This window comes from Salvia miltiorrhiza, chromosome 2 (genome assembly GCF_028751815.1).
Source record: "Salvia miltiorrhiza cultivar Shanhuang (shh) chromosome 2, IMPLAD_Smil_shh, whole genome shotgun sequence".
NCBI lineage: Eukaryota > Viridiplantae > Streptophyta > Magnoliopsida > Lamiales > Lamiaceae > Salvia > Salvia miltiorrhiza.
The window spans coordinates 67,515,458-67,541,023 of NC_080388.1; the positions used below are offsets into that span (position 1 = coordinate 67,515,458).

At 36.2% G+C, this 25,566-nt stretch overlaps 2 protein-coding genes across 2 annotated transcripts; both read right to left on the minus strand.

Annotated features, from left to right (window-relative positions):
* Positions 1-1,718: 1,718 nt before the first annotated feature.
* On the minus strand, positions 1,719-5,922 carry LOC131011169 (uncharacterized). The gene is made up of 5 exons (XM_057938966.1): positions 5,416-5,922; positions 3,703-3,753; positions 3,190-3,252; positions 3,026-3,094; positions 1,719-2,327 (listed from the first exon to the last, which is right to left on the minus strand). The coding sequence occupies exons 1-5, from the start codon at positions 5,728-5,730 to the stop codon at positions 2,067-2,069; spliced, it is 759 nt and encodes a 252-aa protein (XP_057794949.1). The 5' UTR covers positions 5,731-5,922; the 3' UTR covers positions 1,719-2,066.
* A 7,143-nt stretch (positions 5,923-13,065) lies between these two features.
* On the minus strand, positions 13,066-24,988 carry LOC131011168 (vacuolar sorting protein 18). Its single transcript, XM_057938965.1, has 23 exons — positions 24,493-24,988; positions 23,535-23,747; positions 23,301-23,440; positions 22,628-22,723; positions 22,463-22,530; positions 21,843-21,944; positions 21,544-21,685; positions 20,460-20,603; positions 20,255-20,374; positions 20,069-20,125; positions 19,589-19,648; positions 19,396-19,503; positions 18,574-18,716; positions 17,777-17,855; positions 17,278-17,340; positions 17,072-17,202; positions 15,916-16,021; positions 15,635-15,823; positions 15,158-15,385; positions 14,889-15,044; positions 14,499-14,660; positions 13,813-13,932; positions 13,066-13,532 (listed from the first exon to the last, which is right to left on the minus strand). The coding sequence occupies exons 1-23, from the start codon at positions 24,653-24,655 to the stop codon at positions 13,365-13,367; spliced, it is 2,958 nt and encodes a 985-aa protein (XP_057794948.1). The 5' UTR covers positions 24,656-24,988; the 3' UTR covers positions 13,066-13,364.
* Positions 24,989-25,566: the final 578 nt, after the last annotated feature.

Genomic DNA, 25,566 nt, shown 5'->3' on the forward strand with positions numbered 1-25,566 from the left:
AACTAATAGAGGATTATAAATGGATCCTTTTTTTGGATTTTCATTGGAGATTAGGAATAGATGGACTCTCGATATGTTAGCGTTGCTGGTGTTGAAAATCAAGCAAATACCGGATATGGTTGCTAGCTATGCTATTGTTAGCCAACACCGAAGAAGATGAAGTCGGTTGCATGGAAACCCTAGAAACTAATGGTGGCAGCTCAGAAGATTTCTTTCCGACGACGATGGTGGTGGCGTCTTTGGGGGTGGACGAAGAAAGAGCAGTAGATAGAAAATTAGGGCTCTGCAAGACTGAGGGCATGGGTGGTCTGGTGGGCGGCTCCTCGCCGGAGTTCAGAGAGGAGAAGACAGGGGCTGCAATTTGAGGTAAAACGAAGTCGTTTTACCCCCAACTAAACGACGTCGTTTTGGTTTCCGTCCGGCGGCGCCATATCATATTTCAGGTCACTGAAAAGTGCCATGTCAGCACTCAATTTGGGGATTTTTGAAAACCATGGCAAAATTGATCAGTTGGTTAAGTTCAGGGAAAATTTGATTAAAAAAAAGTTCATGACAAACTTGGAAATCGGCCCAAAGTTCATGATTTTTTACGTAATTAACCCTATTTAATACTATCATTTAATTATACTTAACTTATTCATTCATTTTTTTAAAGTACGAGATTTATAATTATTTTTATCTCGTAATTAACCCTATTTAATACTATCATTTAATTATACTTAACTTATTCATTCATTTTTTTAAAGTACGAGATTTATAATTATTTTTATCTCATTGTGAATTAGTTGTATAAGTTAGATTTAATTTATTTACAATTATAATTATAGTTATATATAATAGAACTATGTAACTAACAATTGTATATTTATATTTTATAATTTTTATATTAATATTCTAGTTTTAGTAAGTTAATAGATTATATAAATTTTTTTTTTTTGAGTTTAAGATTTTATGAAAATAACAAATACATACTCCCTCCGTCCCGCCCAAGATGCTACATATTCCTTTTTAAGCCGTCCCAATGAAGATGCTACATTTCTATATTTGGCAAAAATAAGGAATTTTAAACACCTAATTAACACTAATTAAGTATTTTTTTTTTATTACATTCTCTCTCATACTTTATCACTTTATTACATTCTCTTTCTTACTTTATCACTTTATTACTTTCTCTCTCTTACTTTATCACTTTATTATTACACACTTAAAACATTAATCTACAACTCCTTAAATCCCGTGCCGAAAAGTAAATGTAGCGTCTTGGCCGGGACGGAGGGAGTATATAGTTATCATAAGTTTAAAATGTACCAGAAATATAGAAAACAGTCACTATACTATGAATTGAGTGTAGTACTTATTATTTAATATAACTTGATTAATTTTACAATTATTATTTTTAAGCATCAGAAATATTACTTTTATTTGGAATACAGTATTATTTTTATTCATCACAGAGTATCACTTTTATTCATAAGTCACTTTTATCTAACACAATATCTAATGAAAAAAGTTGTTTGGATCCTATCGAGTGAAAGACGAATTCATCCCAAAACGGGCTTTTATAAGTTGCCTAATCTGCAAACCGATATGGTTTGCCTGGCTGCCTTTCATAATTTCAAGTCCATGCTTTCTCGCAATAACGTTGGTCATAATTTTGCCAAATTTGTATCTCAACTATCAACTTGCATCCTATAAATATGATTTGATACCATATCAAATTAAAGGAATCTTCTATCTGTCACGAATATTTCCATATATCTCTTACACAGTACAGTTTACATTTTCACGTATAAAAAAGTCCTTCAAGATAAGAAAAAAAGAATTTGAGTTGATCTAACACGTTAGGATTTCGAATCTAGTCCCCATTGGTAATAACTACACAAAAAGAATAGATCCCAACCACTGGCAGTTGGTTAGGCCGTGTAGGAGGTAACTGGTTCTACGTATGACTAGAGTAGTTTGTCCTAAAATAGGGGTTAGTCTTTATCAAGTATAGGTGTCATTCGTCGTACCTGTTCTACCTTATAGTCGAGAACAGGTGCACCGTTGCATTCTTGATTGTCTAGCTAGCTGATGCCATAAGTAACACTGCAGCTGGGCTCATCAAATGGAACGTTTAGATCAGGGAGGATGAACCTAGAAGCAGATGCTGCATCTGCATTCTTGTTTGACACGGACGATTGTAGAGGGTCATCGTTGCCTGAGACAACCGGCGTAGTGAGATTAGTAGTTGTAGGATCACAAACTGTTGATTCCATTTGGAGTTGACCAGAGACTGATTCCTCAGCTATTGATGTTGATTCTGGAGAGGGCGGCTGCAGATCAATCTGTACAGAAGAGATTGTCATTGTTGAAGATAATGGAAAGCAAGGATGCAAACATCTAAGATCTATGCAACAGCAGAAGATATAAATACAGAGAAGCAGAGCTAGGTAAGACTCAAGTTAAACCAAGATGATACGAAGAACGATTTATAGACAACGAAATCATATTAAGATAATCTTCTAACATAAATCTCGTCCTTTAAAGACTTGACTCTGCTGACTGCAAAGTTCAGTTATTGTTCTTTTCAAAAGATTGGTCCTCTACCTTAAATGTTTAATGAACCTCAAGTCTGATCAAATGAATAGGCCTGTAAGTTGTATCAACCCTTACAATTTACATATCACATATCTGATTTATTTATTTTATTTATTTACTTACTATTGGGAGCCATGGGGTAGCTTTTCATGGTCAAGATCATTACTGAAGAAGAAAACACCCTTTAAGATGACATTGAAGTATTAGCATCCAATGTTTTGATCAGCTTCCCAAATTTTTAAAACTCAAGATAAACCTCCCAATTCATGAAATGTGGATATGCATTAATAAATGATACGATGCTGCAAGATTCAAATCAGTGATTTCAAAGCTACTGTTTTGTAAAATGAAAGAATTTATGTAGTATGGCAGTAGGTTGGAAGTTAAATACTAATTGTTTCAAATGCATTTGAAGCTAAGGAGAGTTAAGGTCTAAATTATTTACCTTCATCCTTTTTAATTTCTCATGTGTAGCCCTTTGTCTCTCCAAATTCATTCGTAAGGCTGTCATTTCCTGAAGAGGAAAGGACGTCAGTGATGATAAGAACTTAGGGACTAATAGCAGCAAAATTCATTAGTACTGTCTCGTAGATGAAATATGGAATATACCCTTTTTAGCTCTCTTCTTTCCTTCAGCAGTGAGCTCTCTTCGTCTTTGAGTTCTGCCAAAGTCTGTAAATACACAAAAGTGGAACACATTAGCTTGGGTCATGCTTAAGTACAAGGCTAGATGTTGACTAACACAAATCATTGACTATTATTCTAGATAACTCTAAATGATTTTTGTCTGTGAGTTGGCTCTATAAGGAAATAAATTGGTTTAGAAAAGAAACAACTTGCTATATTTGATGAAAAAAGTATACAATGAACATCCTCAAAATATGTACTCCCATAGATGCAAAGACAAATTCCCAAAGATGATTCAGAAAAAAAACATCAAAGTGCACATGGCTATATTAGTTAGACAAGTTATTTGCATCTTCCAAATCCCTCCATATACTTTCAAAAAACAATTAGTATTTCACAAAGATATCGCACACTGAAAGATTGGCAAAGAATAGAGCAAACGAGTTCAACAGACTACTATTCCCATATAAAACTAAATAAATCTAATAGATTCACCTTCTTCTTTCTTGACCTCTTGGAGTTGGTCTTTTCACCATCTACATTATTCTGCAACAGAAAAATTTAGAACAGCTCAGAGTCAGGCATATTCTACATTGACAACATACTTGAAACAAATTTGAAGTGATAATGCCTAAAACCAAAAACTAACTCCACAATATATTTCTTGTGTACCAACACCAATTGCAAAGAAGTGTGGAAAATGAGTATGAAAAGGAATAAATTAGTTGAAGAGGTTGATTTGGCAATACATAATGGGCCGAAAACAACAGTTTAGTGACAAGAAAAGGGCCCCCTTCACCTCCAACACCAACCACTCAATCCATTTCCCACAGATATGCTACCAAATCACACTTTCTACAAATGGTATTCACTTATTTCACGTCACCGAAAAATACACACATGGTATTTTCAAACCCCATCATCAACATACAACTTTATTCAGAATAAAGATCCAACCTTTCTTGGAGAAACAAAAGGGATGATTATTTAATTATAGTAACAGCAACAGCCCACGTTAACCGACTGTCATGCAAGAAAATTACAGGCCTAAACAACTCCTTTCCACTTTCTACCCAGATTAAATTACAAGAACCAATTACTGCACACACTTCTAGACATACCTCTTTAGAAATAAATGGTTGTAACAAAGCTGTCGCATTCTTTAGTCCATGGTAACTAATTTTTGTCCTACTAAATGAATGAATATATAAACAAAAGTCTACAATCATTCCAGCAGCGTGTCCGTGTATGCATGTCGGATATAGTAATCACAGGGTTTCTTTGAGAGAGAGAGAGAGAGAGACGCATACTAGGCTAGGCAGTACAGCTTAGATGCGCCTCGGAGTTCACGCCAAGTGTTGTTGACAGATGGCATTCCATGGTTGGAGGAAAGAGACAAGCAGATGTGGGCGTACAATAAAACTAGAAACTTGGACAAACAGCACCCCACCGCACGGGATCCCTCCTCTCCCCTTCCCCTTATTAATTAATCACTAATTAAACCACCACTCTAACGCTCCACCAAACCCACACACACCCATTTGCCACGAATACACGCCACCGCCTCAATTCCCCAAACTACCCCTCTCCATTAAAAGAAATTCACCAACGTATCAAGGGATATTTTGGTCTTTCAAGAAGAAGCATCATATTATAGGGTTGGGCGGGTGAAGGGAGCGGAAAAGTGGTGAGGAAAAAAACGTGATAAGAGTCATTCACTCTCGTGTGTCCCTTCTGACCAATATGCGTTGAAACTAAGTCAAGACTATTTTTCTTTTCTTTTATTTTTTCTAGAAATAGAAATTGTAATTTCAAAAGTTGGAAGATGGAGGCGTGGCAGGCCATTACGGTCAACAGACCGGAGCCGGATTCAGATCAGCGATATGCGCTCAACTCCTCCGATTGAGATTCCGGCCATGCAGGAGGAGAGGGTATTCTTGTCAGTTTCAAACTGAAAAACCGGTTTGAAAATTAAAATATATTTAAAAAAGAAAAAAAAAACACGAGCGGCCTCCAATGGCTGAATCTGATTCCTTCACAACATATATCCGAATTCGGAAGGGATAATCTCGTAAATTCACCCGAAGTTGTCGTCTGACAACTGACACGTCAACTAACGGAAAATTTCCGACTAGCCGCCGGTGGAATCAGGAAAATTAGATATGTATGTGTGTGTAGATACACGCACGTATTGCTGAGGTGTCATACCTTAGATCTCGTAGAGCCGGAGGGGTTTAAGGGCACCGGCCGGCTAGACTCTTCGGAGCCACCGCTTAAGGAAGTGGCGTCGCTCCACGAGAGCGGAGTGGTGGGGCTGGCTCTGTGGCTGCGAGCCGGTTTCCTCAGCTTGTTGTTGACCGTCTTAGATTTTGACCTCCGCTGACGCACGCTCCATTCCAGCGGCAAGGCAGCCGGCTTCGGAGGCGGCAGCGCGCGGTGCAGCCGCACCAGGAGCTCCACGACCATCGCGTCGTCCGTCATGGCGGCTTCGACCCACTGCTCGTCGCCGTCGGCACCACCCATGGCTTCTCACTTTTAGAGAGAGAGAGAGAGAGAGAGAGAGAGAGAGAGAGATATGAAAAGGTAAGCTGGAATGGTGAAGAAATTTTGTGAGTGTTGTGAGTTATGAATTATTTATAGTAACAATAATAAATGGAAGAGGTATGACATGTTACACATAGACACTAAATCAATTAAGTTTAGTAAAATGGTTGGTGAATATGTTTTTTGTGGATAAAAGTTACGTAATGTAAAAATGCAGTTCAGATTTTGTATTTTTTTTTTTTAAATTGTTACACTTAAACAAAGAAAAAACACATCAACACTTTATCCTTCTGATGACTCGAACCCCCAATTTATTGGTTAGAGAGCATTCAAGATTGTTTAATATACTTATTATAATACTCCCTCCGTCCGCGATATCGTTGCCACATTGTGGACGACGCGGGTTTTAAGAAAAGTGGTGGATAGTAGTGTATATGTAGTGAGTGGAGTTTGAGTCCCATTATTGTTGTGAGTGGAAGTTTGTGGACTCTACTTCTATAAATGAAAGTGTAAACGATATTGCGGACGGACCGAAATGACAAATGTGAAAACGATATCGCGGACGGATGGAGTATATATTTTTGTTATATATATATATCTTAAATCTTAGATTCTTCTTATTATTATATGTCAATCATTCATGAATACAATTTAAAAAAAAAAAAAGGACATAATAGAATGCACTAGAAAATTTAAATTGGTATAAATACGTAGTTGAGATTGAATTATAAAGATTGAGCATGTACATGTAGTAATTTTTTTGATAAATAATGAATATTCATAAAGTTGAATTCGTATTTAATTGGATGATCGATAAATAATGTTTTAATATATTTTTACTTATAGGGTCGCATTCAATGGAGACCACTCCTTTAGATAAAGAATAAAGATCAAATCAAGGTCATTCATCTCACTCCAATCAACGTTCATATAATTTTCTGATTTGATTTTTCATGTAATTAAATATTGGTTAATTACATTTATTTAATCTGAAAATGGCAAATATATCCACTAAAATCTACTGAAATCTGGGATCACGTTGAACAAATCCCGAAAATTCCTCTCTTCCAATTCTGGGACCTGATCCGTCAATGAACATAATAGGTGCACATTAGTATGTTCATTTGTTTTCCTACGAAAATATCGACGAATATTAATATGTTCATTTATTTTTTACGAACATATCAACGAACATAATAAGTGAACACTAGTATGTTCATTTGTTTTCCTACGAAAATATCGACGAACATTAATATGTTCATTTGTTTTTTACGAACATATCAACGAACATTAGTATGTTTATTAGTATTTTCTACAAACACTAGGTTAAAACTCCTTAATCAGCCAAACTTTTGCATTATTTTTGCAGAAATCAACTAACAGAATTTATACAAAGGTTTTACCTTTAACCGTTCCAACATGATTTAAATACCCAACTGGACTTTACAAACCAGCAAATGCATAATAACAACCACAAAATGCAAGCTTTTCTGTGAATAAGACTATAGATCTGTACAAATTGAAATGTTGATAACTAAAGCATGAGAACAGAACTTGAGTTGCAATGTTGTTGTGTTTGAGTGAGTATCGAGTCAGGGCCGTGTCGGTATGGCGGCGACCTTGCTTCTGGTCGTCCGGCCCAATGAGAAATAAACAGAGATAGAGGGGTGCACGGCGGCGGCATATTGACTACTGTCACCAAATTTCGACGGAGGCAGCTCTTGCTGCTGTCGTCCGACAGAGACGGAAAGAGAGAGAGAGGGAGTTGGTGAAGAGGGTGGCCTTCGCAGACTGGAGACTGCGCGTGGACGCGGTTTCTGGATAATCAAGACTAGAGGTGGTAGATTTTGGAGATTTTGGGGATCGAGGCTGGAGGCTGGAGGATTAGAGCATCCACAATGCTTGCACCCATAGTGGGTGCAATACCATGGGTCCCACTTCTATTGCACCCACTCCCACAATGGTATTGCACTCACTATGGGTGCAATAGATTTTATTTTATTTTTGAATTAGTTTTATTCTAGTTTCCATTTTACAATAATTAAGAAATTAAAATTTCATTGAATTAAAATTCAAATCCTACATTGTTAGAAATAAAAGAAATACAAGAAATTAAAATCCTAAATTACTTAAATTAAAACAAACATAAAATAAAAAATCCTAAAAATCTACGGGATGTTGTGTCGTTGCTTGATCTCCGCCACCTTGCACATGTGAAACGCCAATTCGTCGGGATTCATTTGAGAAGTGTCCCGGCTCATCAACATGCTATCGGCGAGGTCACGTTGAACTTGGGAGAATGTTTCCATTGCATTCACCATATTCGCCATGTACCCGAGAGCTTTTTGGTTATCCTCCGACGTTTCTTCGGCCTTTTTCTTGCCTTTGCGCTTGTCTCGCTTGGCCGCCTTTTGGCCTTGGGGCCGGGTGGAGATAGAGGCGTCACTAGAAGTCGTTGTGGGAAGACCGTCGGACCCCTTTGATCGTTTGTCCGAATGGACATCGGAGTGAACATCCCCGCCGAGACTTGAAAATTTCTTCGACTCGCGCAAGATCTTCCATGCATGCGAATACCGGAACGGAACACGGTACTCGGCTAGCCACATTGCCTCTGCTTGCTCCAGGATTTGAATATCACTCATGCCTGATTTCCATTGATCATGGCATTTTTTGTGCATGGCCTCAAACCTCTTCGTATCCTTCGACACCCGTTGAAAGTGAGATTTGATTTGCGTGACGTCGCGTGAAATAGATCCTTCGGGCCTTTTAGCGTTGTACTCGGCGCAGATGGAGCCCCAAAACTTCGCCCCTTTTTGATCGGCACCAACCACAGAGTCGTGGGTGTGCTCGCAATACAAACGGCAAATTAGCACCGTTTCTGCCGGATAATAGTTGCTACGTTTGGATGCCGCCGGCATAGAAGCAATCTCCTCCACGTCGGGCTCGGCAACGGCGGCAAACCGGGGGTTCAAATTGGTGCCCGCCGCTTCAAAGGCATTGGATTCTTGCGTGAACGGCGAGAATCCTTGCCTGGAAGCATTTGATTCGCCGGGGGATGGATTTTGAGGATGTTCACGCCAATAGTTGCTCCAATCGCCTTCCATTGTTATTTGTTGAAATAATTTAGAAGATGAGGGGAATGGATGAATGAGGAGAATGGATGAATGATAGATGATGAAGAAGAGAATGAGGTTGTATATGTATATATAGAGGGAGTATAGAAATTAAAAAAAAAAAAAAAAAAGAAAATCAGCAACAGAAAAAAAAAAACGGTCCAAAAAACGGCTAGTTTTTAATTTTTTTTTTTTTTTTTCGGCCGAAAAGGGGCGCGTGTTTTACACGCCCCCTCCATCGCACCCGAAATCGGCGAGTGCGTAGCTTCGCCTCCCTCCTTCGCCCCCTCCTTCGCACCCGGGTGCGGCATCGCTGGTGGGTGCGATAGGCCGGGTTCGATCCGGCCATCGCACCCACCATTGTGGATGCTCTTAGGGTTCAGAGATTGGGAAAGGAGGCGAGAGAAGGGGATAGCGGCGGTATCGGAGGGAGAATGGAGAAGGAGGCGGCAGCCATAGTGCCGGCGCCGCAGCTTGCCGGAGAAGGAGGCAGCGGCGGCTGCAGATTCTGAGGGAGAGGAATAAATCGAGAGTGAGAGATGGGATAGAAAGAGAGACGGATCTTGAATATAAAATGGATATGCACAATACAAAATGACAATCCTAACATTTATTATATAAAATAAATGAAATAAAATCATAATTAAAGATTAAATTATCACTGTTATATTAAGCAAGATCGACGCACATGATTTGGTCTTTATTCTTTATCTAAGGGAGTGGTCTCCATTGAATTTTCCCCTTTACTTATATATATATAATACTCCTATATTTTTAATTTTTATTTTCAATCTCATAACATAAGTAAGTGATAACTTATATTTAATATATATTCTCTCCATCCACGAAAATTATAATTTTATTTAGGGTGTAATCGAACCGAATTGAATACCTGCATGCTCAAGTTTAATTTGTTTATTATCGAGCCTTGAACTTTGTTTACTGGATATGACAAGCTTATTTGAGCTTAATCAAACTCAATGAACTTTCTAAATTTGAATTTATGTTTAACATATGAATCATTTTCTTTTGAAAATAAATTATTTTATTCACAATAACATATTTCATCTGTCCATAAAAAAATTATCACATCGTAGATGACACGAATTTTAATAAAATGTGAGTAGAATTATGTGTGGACCAGGGATCCCACTTTAAATTTGAATGGAGTTGTGTGTACCATACTTATATAAATGTAATTGACAATTTTTGTGGACGATTCAAAAAGAAAATTATGGCAAATTTTTTGAGGACCAAAAAATAATATAGTAATTAATTATTTTCAATGACAAATATTAGAGTTAAGTAGAGGCTTAATTAATACAATTACTACTAATTATAGTATATAAATATAAGTAGTACTTATTAATAATTTTAAAATTTTAAATTAAAGCACTAGCTTGTTCACGTTTGGTTTATATATTTATTGACGAGCTTCAGTAAATGAGTTCGGACAAGCTTTTATTAAATTGAACTATGAATAGCTCATGAGTAATTTTGGTTTGTTTACAAGCCTAATTTTATTACTACTTTCATTCGTCCACGAAAATTGTACAGTTTCCACTTTGAAAATTATCTCTTATATTTTAAACTTCATTCATATTCAATATTTATTAAAAAACCAAATCATTTAACTATCAACTTCGGTGGTCCATTCTTCACTCAATTTTGATGGGTCTCTTAGCCACTTTATACACATCTCTCAATAATTTATTAAATTTGTGTCCTCCAAAATCACATTATAATTTTTTTGTGGACAGAGAAAATAATTACTATGTAAATATAAACTTATACAATATTTACAATAAATTATATATGTTTGTATTATAAACCAATGATAACATCCTAATAAATACACCCCCTAAGTGAAAAACCCTTACCCTAGCTACGACAGAATTATAGCCAGTTGAACCTGACAACTTGTCACCACTTGTTTCAACAACTATAAACGGATCATACTTTCTCACCTGCAGAGTTACATCTAACATTTCCCACACGGCGACCACACGCAAGATCTGCCCGAGAACATATCGGCAAAATTGTAGGGGGATTGATTGCTGAAAAAGAAAAGGCCGAGAAAGTTACAAAAATTATTCAAAATCTACAGTGTAAAAATTGGAATAATAAAAATCTCAAAACAAAAATGTGAGGAACCTTAAAAATCCACCGAAATTCATAAGCTTCCCTATCTACTTCAAACTTCACCTATAAACACACATGAAAACTCTGTATTTAGCAAAATTAAGAAATTAATTAAGAATTTAAAGAACTCAAATAGAAAATATATTTATTGTTCAATAAATGTCAAATTATAGAGAGGCCTCTAGAAAGCACCGGCAAGTTCTAGACTTCATGATTTCTCGAAGTCGGGCGACACCATCGGAATTTTCCCCTCGCACCATAAATGAACCTCCTTCTTCACCAAATTCCCCATCAAACAATTCCAGTGATACATCACAAGTTCTCAGCAATCGCACGCTTTAATTCTCTCGATTAGAAAAGCTAAAAATATGTCTCTGATTTCCGAGCTTCTTCGGCAACCGCCGCAGCAATGCGTTCGACCCATTCTCCCTAAATGGATGGAAAGCAGTTCGAGAAATTATATTGATTTTTGATAAATTGTCGTTGCTTTAGAGATATTGTGAGAGAGAGAGATTTAAATTGTTGGGAGAACCGTCTCGGTGAGGGAGAGGGAATCGTTGTTAGTGAGAGATGTGTGAGGGAGAATTTTGCTGACAAAAAATAACTGTTACAAATTGTGCGGGCCCTTTAAGATATTTGCCCTTTATATGTTATTTTATTTGCTAAATTGCCATAAACTGTGTTTTCATATAATATACTCCCTCCGTCCGCGATATCGTTTCCACATTGTGGACGGCACGGGTTTTAAGAAAAGTGGTGGATAGTAGTGGATATGTAGTTAGTGGAGTTTGGGTCCCACAATTGTTGTGAGTGGAAGTTTGTGGACCCTACTTCTATAAATGAAAGTGGAAACGATATCGCGGACGGACCGAAATGGCAAATGTGGAAACGATATCGCGGACGGAGGGAGTATAGATTATTTCATCCGTAAAAGTATGCTCCCTCTATTCCACCAAGCATGGTGTAAAATTCATTTTTGGGTTATTTTAATAATAACAATTTATTCTCAAAATAAAAATAAAATTAGTGTTATAATCAAGTGGATTCATCTATTTTAATTCTCTAATCAAGTGGATCCATCTATTATTCCCTAATAAAGTGGATCATCTACTTTAATCAAACCCTCTTTAATATACGTGTCCAAAAGTATGAAGTCATCTTTAGTGGAATCGAGGAAATATGCAATATACATTTTGAATTAAAAATTGTGATAAAAAGTTTAATTTGATATATGAAATGTAAAAAAATACATTTAAAATGAGCCATATTATGATCATTTTAAAGTTTCTAAAATGAATTATATAATTATAAAATATAATACACTATCTAATTTTTTATCAGACCTTCACATTAAATATAATTCCACAATTGTTATCAATTTAATTTGAAATTGATTTCAAATTGAAGTTGTCTTTTGATATATTATAGATTATAAATAAATTTTTACTAGTTAAGAGAGAATCGTGCAGTTGCAATTATGATCTGCATGGGGTTGTGCATGTCAAAAAATCTCAACTCCCATGTATCCACACCCTTGACTGTTGTCAACTCGCAGTGCAGAAAGTAGCGAGTTTTCGTGACCCTTGTCTAACCCCATCATGCTTCTTGTTCACTGTATTTTGTTGAGTTATAGTCAATCCGGAGGAGGAAGCCAGCTTGCTTGTTTGCGACATTCTTAGGGTAGCTAGACAGAATCTCTTGAAACAGCTCATTCTCTAGCTCAGTTTGCTAGGCATATTTCAATGCCAGTCTGCTGGAATGATGAATTCCCTAGTTGGCTTAGGGGAATTGTATTAGAGGATTTGGTTTGATTTTTTTCTTTTTTCTTTAATAAATTTACAATATTAAATAAAGAAATTAAGGGGGGAAACTCGAACCCAATACTTTTGACCTTAGATATTAACCCCTTATCGATTGGCCAAGACACACACTTAATTTGATTTATAGATATATATATATCACCTTGATGCTTCGTGTTTTCGAGACCCAAATTGTTCATAGTGGTTCAGACTAAATACCAACAGAAATTGCAGTTGCAGACCAAAAATGCAATCATCCCTACTAAAAAAACAAAGTAACTGTGACCAATGCTGAAAAATAAAAATTGTGAATAAAAACATTTAGAGCTCACTGGCTACCAACTACCAAGGACCCAGATTGCATCTTATATATATATATACCTGGGGCTGGGGAATCACCCGAAAATCGGAACACTAGAAATGAAAACACAATACCTCAAACAAAAGAGGGCATGGAGCAGAGAAATGCACGAATGAAGACAAGAACAAATAACTATCTACATTACAAAATTACATTTTGCAAGAAAAGTTGTTCAAGGCTCAAGCAAAAGATATATAATCACGAAATCAATGAGATGCTCTTCTGTGATGCAAGGTTCTGTGGCGTAATGTCCCATGCTCCACTCTCGTCTTTTTCCTCTAAGAAATGCAAAGATATCTCGCGGATCATCAAATCACCACAAAATGGGCATTCACTAGCTATGGCATCATCCAACTGTGACCGAATCTGCAAGCAAAATTGAGCAACGGGTGTAATTTGAGATGCTAATAAAATGTAGCTTTTTTGTTTGGAAAAATTTAAAGCACGTGGTCCCTTCTCATAAAATCAAGTGGTAAGATGCACATAAGACATGCAAAACTTCAAAATTATAGGAATCAAAAACCACTATGAAAATTAGAAAGATAATAGACCAATTTAGTCATGCAACAACCAAGACATCATCGTTAGTCCTTAGCTAGCAGGGGACTTTGAATAACGTCTGAAATTTAAAAAATCTAACTCAGACCTTATCGCCCGGAGTCATGCTTGCTATTGGCTCTTCTTCTGTTAAGCCTCCATTCATTTCCTTCCTAGGTTCGTTACCCAGTAAAGTCAGCTGCTTTTGCAAATCCAATATGTATTCGGCCTGATGATCATTGAAATAATCCAAAAGGAGAGAATTAATTACAAATTCTCAAAAGCTCTTAAAAGGGAACTTGCAAATTTTAACTTTAGAAGACAAATGAATGGAGGAGCTTCTCGAAATCTTAATTCATGGGATGGATTAAACTGGCCAGTGAAAGCGGAAATATCAATTTGCATTAATAGTAGGCCTAGATGGTAGGTCAAAAATAAATCAATAGTCTAATATGGGAAGTGACTATCAGGATGAGCGGGTACTTTAAGACATCTATTAGTTGAAGTGTAAACTCTTAAAAACAAAGCTGGATGGTGGATGTGCTACATGATGGTCATCCAAGATTACTTTGGGATCAATTCATTAGATAGATTTTAGTAGTTCTTATCAGTTATCAAGATTATCATCTTCAAAATTTTAAGGGGCATATTGTTCCAAAACATATCTTCCAATTAAGTGAATCCAATATTTTTTGCTATCCTTTTAAATACCAAGTAAAAGTTTGAAGTGGAGGTATTAGTTCAGACAAAAGTAAAAGCAAGCAAAAGGAGTGGAATGGGCATCTCTAAACTTACTTGAGCTTCGGTAGAGCATCTAGTCACATGTGCAATCAAGCAGTTCACATGAAAGGAATGCCCACATGGAAAGGCATAGAACGGAGCCATCGATCCAACTGAAGTATAGGCCCTAGCCATTCGGTATTCATCAGCTGCATTTAATATTTTTCTCCCACAAACCTGTCAACACCAATTGACAACAAGAATCTAAACATAGGTGGGAGTGCCATTTCATAGACTTGACGAACTAAATGAGAAAATTCTAGCCAATTAATAGTCAAAATCAGCATCATTTTGGGTTGAAGATTAAAAAAAAAAAAAAAAAAAGAGCAAGCATGACACTCGTGTACCTCCAGCATACATAAATTATTTCAAAATTTCGACCAGTAAACATTATGAAACCATTACCCCACATCCTTCATCCTTCTTAATGACAGCATATCGTTGTGCAAGGGCACTGATATCATTTCTTATGTTGTCTGCTCCGTGTGTAGCATCATTCATCTCCTCTTTGAGTTTTTCAATTTGCTCATTGTAATCCTCCAGTGATGAGCAGATAGCTTCCTACACTTACAATGGAAAGGTCAAGCAAGGAATCTGACAACCATAATTCTAGGAAGTTGACCAGTAATTATGGAATGGTGTATCTGGAATGAGACTAAAATAAGTTAACATACCTTGAAGTCATCTATCAATGCAAAATCTGGGAAAAAGGGCAAGATATCTTCTATTTTAAGAAGTCCATCAGTTTCCTTGAGAAATGCTATAGCCTTCCGTATGTTCTCTCTCTTTGTTCCTTTTTCTTGTTCAATGACATGCTTGGCAACCATAAGCCAAAGTTTCTTCCTCAAGTCTTCATCATCTTCAACCTTATCAGCTTCAGCCATAGCAAGCTCCGGATCAACCTATTGATATGGTGGAACTTCATAAATATGATTACTTTACAAAATAATAATACCTAATTTAGTTTCACATGGATTAGAAGTATTGACCCAGCAAATTTTGAATTGTGCATAAAATATGATACAAGCACTTACCCTAAAGAATAGATCCTGAGATACTCAACTATTAAAACTTAAATTAAAATCCGTCATTGTCATCATTTATGACTTAAAAATACTACATGTATAACTAAAACCCTGTACATAAACTACCTGTAGAGCAAGGGCAACTGCTTCTTCATGCATAGACATCATACTGTATATGTGGACACAGGCACGCATTCGTTTTTCCTTCAGGCAAAGACGCAAAGCATATTTTGGATCATAGAAGAACTCGGGGCCATTTAGCTGCCCCTTCCCAAACTTGCATTGGAGGAAGCGCAAGAGACTGCTTTCATCATCCTAAAGCCAGTGATGGTAGCAATTATATTTTATGAAAAATATTGAACATTTCTCTGTACATTCTTTCAGGAATCTTCATCAAGCTAGCATACCTGCTTGGCATACAAAGATAGCAATAGATTGTGAATGCCAGGATCCTCATTCTGCAAACGATGAACACAGTACTCCAAATATTTTATCACTTCATGGGTTTCATTCCTGCAGATAAAATATTAATAGATTGAGAGCACAGCTTCACCAAAAGACCAACAGAAGTCGAACATTCCCCACAATAATCATCAGTTTCCCATTAAGATGCATTTATAATATTATAAGAATAAATTGATGATCATGCATCATTACCGATGATGTTACATGTGCAACTTCAACAAAAAAATAGAAGTATAATTTTGAACTTCAACCAAATTCAACTAATTCACATGAATGCATTAGATAAGCAGACCAGACTGCAGTCCAGTCTCATCATAGGAAAAGAGTCCCATTTCGGCCTTATGGCAATCTTATGAATTTCCCTCTTCTCCATTGTAAAAATCTTTCCTTATTCTGTTAACGTTTCTCTTATGAATTGAGCTCAAAACAACTCAGTTTTTCATTACCTTTCGAGTCAGAAAGTGACCATAATACTTAGTCTCATCCAAAAGATGCACTAAGGGTGCCTACATCCAAGAACCCACAATCCCAACTTTCATATGGGTCCCATAGTGCCATATCAGCTTTTTAAAACACACCAACTTTTATTCTACTTTTATCTCCAACAACAAACCTACAAACTCAACATTCATATGAATCCCACTATTATGATAAACCTACAAACTCAATAAAAAAAATGCAGTGGGGCCCAAAAAAAGGAAAAGAAGTTGGCTTTCAAATTTGAAAGTGGGTTCTAACTTCCAACTTTCACATTTCACCATTCGAGGTGCAAAAGTTGGGTTCCAACTTACAAACTTCTATTTATCATTCATATTCCACTATTTTCTTCTTTGTTTCACAAAGGAACCAGTCATCAACTAATCTCAAGATCTCATTAGATACATGTTCAATGAGAGTTTTAAAATCAAACCAGAAGGACTGATAAAACTAAACCTGGCCCTACAGTCACATCAAATTAACATGTACAGTCTACTTTGTGTCTGTAGAACCTTATTAACAAACAATCAGTGAAATATAGCAACTCCATGAGTAAACCGTAATTATAACAAGGAGACAGAAAACAATATAAGTGCAACTAAAAACAGAGATGCATATTACTTAGCATGAGGTTCGCTTGAATATCGCATCATTGCAGGAATGAGCTTTCTTGGATTCAGGTCTTTCTTGGTCATCCATGATTCAACAGTTTCATATGCGTCAAGCATAATAAGGTCCGGAGCAAATTTGTACTGCATAAAAAGAGAAATTTTCAATAACATTCATATCACAAGTAATGAGTCCAGATAAGTTCTCAATAAGTATACCTGAAGTTCTGTAGGAACATTAGGTTTCTGAAGAACTCGCAGTGCTTTCTTAGCCTCACCTAGCTACAAAAATATCAAGTCCCATGTAAAATTACATGGCATGAACACTCTTTGAAATTCTTATTTAGCACACCATAGAGATTATGAAAACAGTCGGGGTCAGATTCTTTTTATTTTAGTTTATTTTACAATATGCTTCTGTAAAGTAAATAAGCCATACTTAAGAATTAAGGTATAAGCTTTAATAATTTCGCTGCATATGCTTAAAACAGCTTAGTTACTGCAGAGACCAAATTAATGATGAACTAGGGACTGTTTGAAGGAAACATGAAGAAAATCAAACCAAAGTTCAGTTTACTTATAGGTTAAAGGCATTAATTTAAACTGAAAAGCAGTTCAGGATAATTGTCCATAAAAAATGGAGACATGAAAAGTAAAGACTGAGGGAGCATAAAAGTTGAAGAAGCAAAGAAATAACGGCATAGCATAATAAAGGCACCTGAATATAATGATGAACCACAATCTCATGCTCCTCTTTAAGACTAGCAAAGAATACCAATTCATCAACTCTACCATAGCTGCAAGATTTTACAAAAGGCATCTTTAAGGTGGAGATCCGAAGTGAATTTAAGAAAATGAAACCACCTCACCAAAGAAACCCAAAATAGAACAGTGCAAAAAAAAACAAGATTTCATATTAAGTATAACTGATATTAGCTGTAACAGACCAAAATGACCTCTCACAAGAATATTTCACAGATGAAGATATTATTGAATATGAACGGGAAGCTTTAAGATGCTATAACAATTTTCATTATATAAGAAATCCAATCACTCCTTTTTAGGAATAATTGCGCCAAAATACACAAACTTGCACACTTTTCTGATTTTGCACATTAACTTAAAATTCTGCCTCCAAATACACGAACTTTCATTTCTTTCTAATTTTGTACGTGATGAACATTTTCAGCGAATGATTCGTTAATATATTTTTGTATTCCTGTACTGGAATTTACCTCATGTCCAACTACATCATTTAGGAAGACTTTCGTTTAAGCCGCGTAGACAGCTCTGACTTTTACCTCAATTTCATTCGTCGAAATATTCATCGTGTGCAAAATCAGAAAGAAATGAAAGTTCGTATATTTAGAGGCAGAATTTTAAGTTCATGTGCAAAACCAAAAATATGCTAAAGTTCATGTATTTTGGCTCTATTATCCTTCTTTTTATTAACAAGATTCAATAGAAACAAGCTAAGCTTCACATAAGAGGACAAGTATCACCAAAGGAAAGAACCTTTCAAGAAGTTTCATGGTAGTAGCCTCATCCAATACATCCTTGCAATCACTCAAAAAGGCTCGGAATTCAGTGATAATTGATTGATATTCTGAATTGGAATGGTCAGATACAGCATCATCTTCCAAAAGTAGTCGATTAATCTAATAACAAAAGAAAACATACATTGGAATAAAATAAAGAACATCAACAAACGACATGGACAACAACCAAAAAATTAGTATCTTTATAATAACCAGCAAATCACTCATAACCATAAAGCATGTGAACAAGCCGAAGACAAAATTAATAAAATCCAATATCTTAATAAAGAATGCAAAGGTGTTGTGCACAAGACATCATTAAGCCACAGTCAAGTTAGTGAGTATCCTAGGTTGCTACATGAATTTTTTCCTTGAATTAGGCTGATACATATGTGTGTATCTATATATAAGAAAAGAAAAGCCAAACTACCAAACGATGCCCTCAAAACCTAAGCTTCACACAACTGCAAAGGCATCTACATAGACGTATGAAGAATCTATCTTGGACTGAGCCCAGCGGAAAGTTATTTGTATAAGAACATATTCTCGCCTTCATTTTTTTCTGAACATGTGCCTTTGAACACAGAAGGCCAAGTGAGTAAATAATGTCTGGGGTAAAACAATTATTTACTTGCTACCAATTCAAAACCAAGCAACATAGTTGACCCATGATCTGTCTCATTAGTATAATTCCTCTTTGAAAATAAGTTCAACGCTCAAATGTTCAAGACCTCCATAAGAGAAAAGAGAAGAAATCAAGAACTTAATTAATATAGGAACCTTTAAGCAGCAGACAAACCTTATCCAAGTACAACTCAGTCACCCAGGTTGAAATCATGGTTATTTGGCATTTGTCATCCTTTGAAAAATTATCAAGCTTCCGCAATAAAAATGTCCTTACAGCATCCTGCAAAGTGAAACAAACAACCAAATCAGCAAGCAGGAAACAACTCTGACAGTTTCTGTAAAGATGTGAAGGAGAACTCTTTTACCTGCTCGCCTATGCTAATAAACTTTAAAGTGATTTCTTCAAATGACAAGGCAAAGTTGATCTGCAGCAAATGCAGGTTAGGAGTTGTCTTAATGTCAAACAATATACAGGTGCATAGCCTTCCAGATGTCAGTGAATCTTACTCTAAGTGAAGTAACCAAATAGCAAGGTTATGGTGGACGAATAAAATTTTGCATGAAAAGGGCATGGGGGAAAAGATTAATAACTCATTACTAGCTTGAATTAGCTACCTATTTAGCCAAAACTGAGTAGAAGAGTCATATAAGATAAGGTCTTCTTGGCTCATTCCAGTTCAAGCAAACGAAAATATGTTCTGGTTACACCCATAACAAGCTACCTAAGGTCAATCCTTGCTCCAACTACTATGCATCGTCACCCTAGTAACTGTACCAGTTTAATATCTACTCCCCCAGCAGATCTTTAAGTAGATTTCCCAGGTTATAGGAGAAAAATAGACTACCTTGGCATAAAAGGAAGCTGCCCTGAGAAAATCCTTTGCAATAAAAGCATCTTCAGCCTGCATGAAGATATTATTAATAACAAAGCTCCCAGTATATGCGAGATGTAGCGGTATTACTTTATATTATTGACAAAGGAGTTACAAATAAAAGTTTGAAACTCAGATACTTTACAGCAAACATCAGACCTGAACCAGATAAACTTGATCTCTTTGGAGAGCATCACGACAATTTGCCAAAGCTGCAGCATATTCCTTCAAATCTAAATACACTTTCCACATGTCTCGGCCTTCATCACTCACGGACACCTATATTAGTTAAGTTTAAAATGAAGACCGAAGTCTTTTTGATACTCGAAAAGCAATGTCAAAGATAATGTTGCCAAAGTAGCACCTGAAAGATGGAATTCTGATCATATGCATAAAAAAGCCCAGCAGATGCGTCACTGCATAAAGCTAGAACACCTTTTGAAACTGCATCAGGTGTTTGATCAAAATAAAGCTCCTCAACAATCTGTTGATTGATCCTATTAACAACCTAGAAAAAAAATCGAAAAGACTAGAAGAGTAAATCAATCTAGCCAGAAAAGTTAGCAATAGAATGAAAAAAGGAAACAAGTAAATAAACAAAGGGACATTTTACAAAAATATTAATGAAACTAGAACAAACGAAAGGAGTTCTATACGTAATTCTCAGGGAAAACTAGGTGAACACAGAATCAATGTCAATCATGCCAGAAGTACTAAGATGTTCATATGATATGTTTTCAGTTCTCAAAGATTGAAATATACCTAACCTTTAGTGCATATCAAGAAATTTTTAATATGCTGAAACAGCTGATAAAGGAATAGTAGGGTAACTGATGTACGTGCAGACTTTTTGACAACCATAAAAGCAAGTGCCACAGTCACTTTCAATTGAATCAGAGATTCTCAAACTATACTTTAAACAACAATACTTAGATGTCGTCTAGCATCTAAAGATTCTTTAGGAAAGACATAAATTGGCAAATGAAATTGCAGGCATGTACTCGGAAACACAAGGAAAGGTTGCATACATTTATTGATATGTAAGTAACAACCTGCTGAGAAAATCTTCACAGTTATCCTTCAATTAGCAGTAAACGATGTTGGTATACTGTGTGTGTGACATGAAGACATTTCAAAGCAGGAAAAAATATATGAATCTGCTAGGTCGCATTTCCATGGTACTTCATGGGACATTGTAACAAAATGGCGACTAACAACAACTTAAACATACTGCAAACTATAAAAGTATCGTCGTCGTCGTCGTCACAAGTTCCCCATATCTTTTATACCCAATTATTTGAATCCTACATTTTTTTTTAAAATGCTTGACATGGCACAGCATGGTGTAACACAGTCATATTTATGAAAAGGAGCTTGTTCTAATTCATCACAGACTAGGTAACAATAGCTGCACCAATAACATCAATAATGATGTACTATGAACGCACCTTAACCTTGTTTCCAACCAGAAGAAGGAAATGAAATTCGGACACTGCCATGGAGCTAGGTTTAACCATCACCCCTTCGTCAATTTTAGAGTAATCCAAGAGAGCCTTGTTCTCAACAAAGTTTTGATCCCCATTTGGTGAACTAAAATCAGCTCCAAAAGTATTAGTTTAGGACATAAAGGTGACAAAATTCGTTTCTTACTACATACTTTTAAGGAATATAATTCAGGTTATAGAAAAAATAACTTGTTAATTATTAAATTACTCTTAAGGAATAGATCTGAAGTCCACTTCAGTACCTATGATGTGCTCCAAAATTAAGGTCACCATGATAGATTCCTGCTCCAGACAGCCATGCAAAATGTACTGCTCTTCTCTGCTTGATGAAAAAATGCAGCTCACTACACGAAGGGAACATTAAATTTCATCACACTTCTCAGAACTTATACACTTGCTCTAACATATCAATCAGAAGAGGATGATTACCCCCAAAAGAATTAATTTAGGACATTGATGATGAAAATTGCAAAAGGTTTTCATGACTTGTAATCTCCAAAATCTGTAAATATATATATGGTTTAAATAAAAAAATAAAATAAAAATAAAAGCCTTGTATCTTGAGAACTGAACCAAGACATTATCAAAACTTGTTTGGCCAAAAGAGCAAGCTTATATTAAAACAATTGGAATTTGGCATGCGCATTAAGAAAATGTGTTCATCTATATACCCCAAGTTTCAACAAAATGCTCAACTACATATCAACCTCTTTACTAGGGAATATTATGGCTCTTGAAGCGACAGAAAAATAGGCCTAATATTCACTTCTAATACCATTGTGACAAAAAAATTGCTAGTAACCACTTTATATGTCTTTTTTCAAGCAACACCATCAATAAAAATCAGACTCCATGCACTTGCCTGTTCGGGATTTCACCAGGAAGTTCCATAAAATGAACTGCACGGTCTGCATAGCTAACAAAAACAGTCTGCACAAGAATGTAACAAAACCGCATGAAACTATTGTCAAACAGTTAGTGAATGGATAGTAGTTGTGAGCTATGGCATAGTTTAATTCCAACTTACTTCCAATGAACCTATTCCAGTGAAAGAATAAAGCCGAGTCGGAGTAACAGCCATCACATAATATCTAATTCCTGTATTTGTGCCTGTTGTTTCCATCTGGAAATGAGAGGAGGAAAAAAGATTAAACAAATTGCACGAGAAGGATTAAAAATTGAGACTTGAGTATATTAACTAAACAAAAATCTGATCACATGAGTGACAACACCTATACGTTGCCAAAGTACCCAAATGCAAGAGCAAGAAGAGGGGGGAGGGGGAGAATAAAAAATAAAAGAGAAGGCAGAAACTAACAATTTAAAATCAAAAGCCGAAAAGTATTCATCACACACTGCTGGGAACCTGGAGTTCAAACTTGCATTATCATCTACATGTTCTAGCATTAATCTAATAAAATTAAATTAAATAATTTACCAGTGACAATAATCTTTAATGCACCACCAATAGTGGTTTAATAATATTATGAGTTAATAAAGGAATAGAAACAGAGTGATAAGAAACAAAAGAAAACATTACTAATATTAGAAGGTACAATGGGGCGAGGGGCCCAAAAGGAATAAAATGGACATACTACAGCATAACACTCCAATGCCTATCAATGTCAGATACGATGACAGTTTCAGAATTTAAATATGTTAACGGAAGACAGTTTTAAGTATAACTAGAGGTCCAGAACCTGCAATCCTGTAAACTCTTCTGGGAGTTCATTGAGTTCAAACAAAAATTTGATGTACTTTTCCTTCTTGTCCTTCTCATCAACAGAAACTTCATAAAGCTGGCCATTTTCTGTACCGAGAATGATTTCTTTCGTGTAAGCTGCACGGGGGTGTCAAATACACAAGAGTTGAGCCCAATATCCAGAGAGATAAGATGGCAACTAAAAAAAGATTTCAATACAGGATTACTTTACCTTCAGTAATATGCTGCCTATTCCAGGCAACAGTATTCACCAAAAGGCCCTTCAATCTACTCAAAATACGAGGCTTCGCCCACTTTGCATGTGTGTAAAATGTATCAGAAGTTCCACCGCCAACAACAGTAGCAATACAATGGCTACCTCCAGGATCAACAAAAACCCTATAGATTGACTGCTCACCAGGTCTTCCGACAGAGAGATCAATATCTATCAAATGATCCATGTATCAATAAATAATGATATGTTTTAAAATTCTTTTACCCAATAAAAATTCAATTTCAGGGAAAGACCATAAACAAGCATGAATAATTCACTGTTTACGGAAAGCAATCAATCTCCAAAACCAACATTCAATCAACTGTCAATTCAGAACAACCTCGTAGCCACACCAACAAAAAAAATTCCAATCAATCACAACATAGTTGCAGCTGCTTAAACATTCATGGATAATCAAATGATGGTTATCACATTCCCGCTTGGTATAAGAGATGGCACCTGGCCTTCTCTATGATTAGAAAAGAAGCCTGGAGTTTGAAACCTGTCCCACCTTGAGTTTATCATTTGTCTAGAAGTTCACATGAACAATTAAAAAAAGACAGAAATCACATTTCAGTTAAATCACTATTGAGCTGGACACGGTCAATGTTCTCATTGATTTCCTACAGCACATGGAATTCCTATACTACAAACAATGCAGCTAAATTAACTCGACTACAGTAAGAAAACGATTTCTTCTACATTCATCCAGAAGCCACTCGAATGTGATCAAATTGGTACAAGTAATCACATAGCGCAAGCACAAAAACAACTCAGAATTCCTTCTGAATATCTCAAACAAGGAATGCAGCTTTCACTAAACCCGCAAAGCGAATTTAGCGACTAACAAAGCGTCCAAATACAAAAACATCGCAACACAATAAAAACAAGACTCAATTGAAGTAAAGAGCCTCACCAAATGAATCCCCGACGCCGAAATCATGGCGGATGACCCAACCCTTGCTGGTTCCGAGCACAATGACGTCATTTCCGGTGGCCAAACACGTAATCACTCCCCGCCCCTTAGCGGCATACCTCTCCAGTACGTCCACCGAGAACACCTGCCGCAGCGACTCCATTCTTTTCTCCGGAAACTCGGATTATCTTTCAACTGAGTCAAACCGAAATCGACCTTGGAATTCAGCTGACTGAATTGAAATTCCGGGTCACGATCGTGGGGATTTTGACGATTTGATATTCAGCTTAGCTAAATTTGTTTCAATGAAGACGAAATTGATGCGTTTCTTATAAATCTCACATACAAAATTGATATTGTTTATATAAATATGGTTTTTGTAAGATTCTGTTTGTGTTAAATTCGAATTATGATTATATAAGTTGAACTAAAAAATACATGAAAATAATTTGATATGCTTTTTTAGCCTAAACTAGTGATATAATGTATGGATAAATAATCATTGGAAAATACCAACTATCACCCTAATTTATTGGCCTTCCAATCGATGCGAGAATGAGAACGATGAGATGGTGTCGGGATCTGGAAGTTCCGGATTGTTTTTTGGGCTCTTAGTTTTATTTTATTTGTGGACCCAAAATTGCTATTAATAAGTATGGGCTTCAGTAATTCATCAATTGGATTATTGTTTGGTTGATTCTAAATTTTATTTAACCAGCAAATTGGCCCCGCCATATATTTTAAGTAATTGTTGGTTTGAGTTTTGAGAATAAATGTTTGAATTTGATTATTATTTTTAATGTAATTACTAGTTAAATTCAATAGTTATATATTAGAAAAAGAAGCACGATTACAATGATCTTTGTAATAAAAGTTGCATGCATACAAAAAACATGATCCAATTAAGTGGAACAGCCCTAATAAAGTGGAGGCAGATCGGGTTGACTTGGAGGGAGGAAAGGAAGCGGCGGTTGCTCTTCCACTGTAGGCGGCAACTGAGGGATCGGAAGATCTGGACTCCCGATCGCCGGAGGTGAAAATGTGAACGGAAACTCCGGTGGCGGCCAAAAAGTG

Coding starts and splice junctions, on each gene's coding strand:
- LOC131011169 (XM_057938966.1), bottom strand. CDS start 5,730: ATGGGTGGTGCCGACGGCGACGAGCAGTGGGTCGAAGCCGCCATGACG. Junction 3,253..3,702: donor AGAGGTCAAGAAAGAAGAAG/GTGAATCTATTA, acceptor GTGTATTTACAG/ACTTTGGCAGAACTCAAAGA. Junction 3,095..3,189: donor AAAGAAGAGAGCTAAAAAGG/GTATATTCCATA, acceptor TTTCCTCTTCAG/GAAATGACAGCCTTACGAAT.
- LOC131011168 (XM_057938965.1), bottom strand. CDS start 24,655: ATGGAGTCGCTGCGGCAGGTGTTCTCGGTGGACGTACTGGAGAGGTAT. Junction 23,748..24,492: donor CGGCGTCGGGGATTCATTTG/GTGAGGCTCTTT, acceptor ATCATTTGATAG/ATATTGATCTCTCTGTCGGA. Junction 21,686..21,842: donor AATTTTGGAGCACATCATAG/GTACTGAAGTGG, acceptor AGCTGATTTTAG/TTCACCAAATGGGGATCAAA.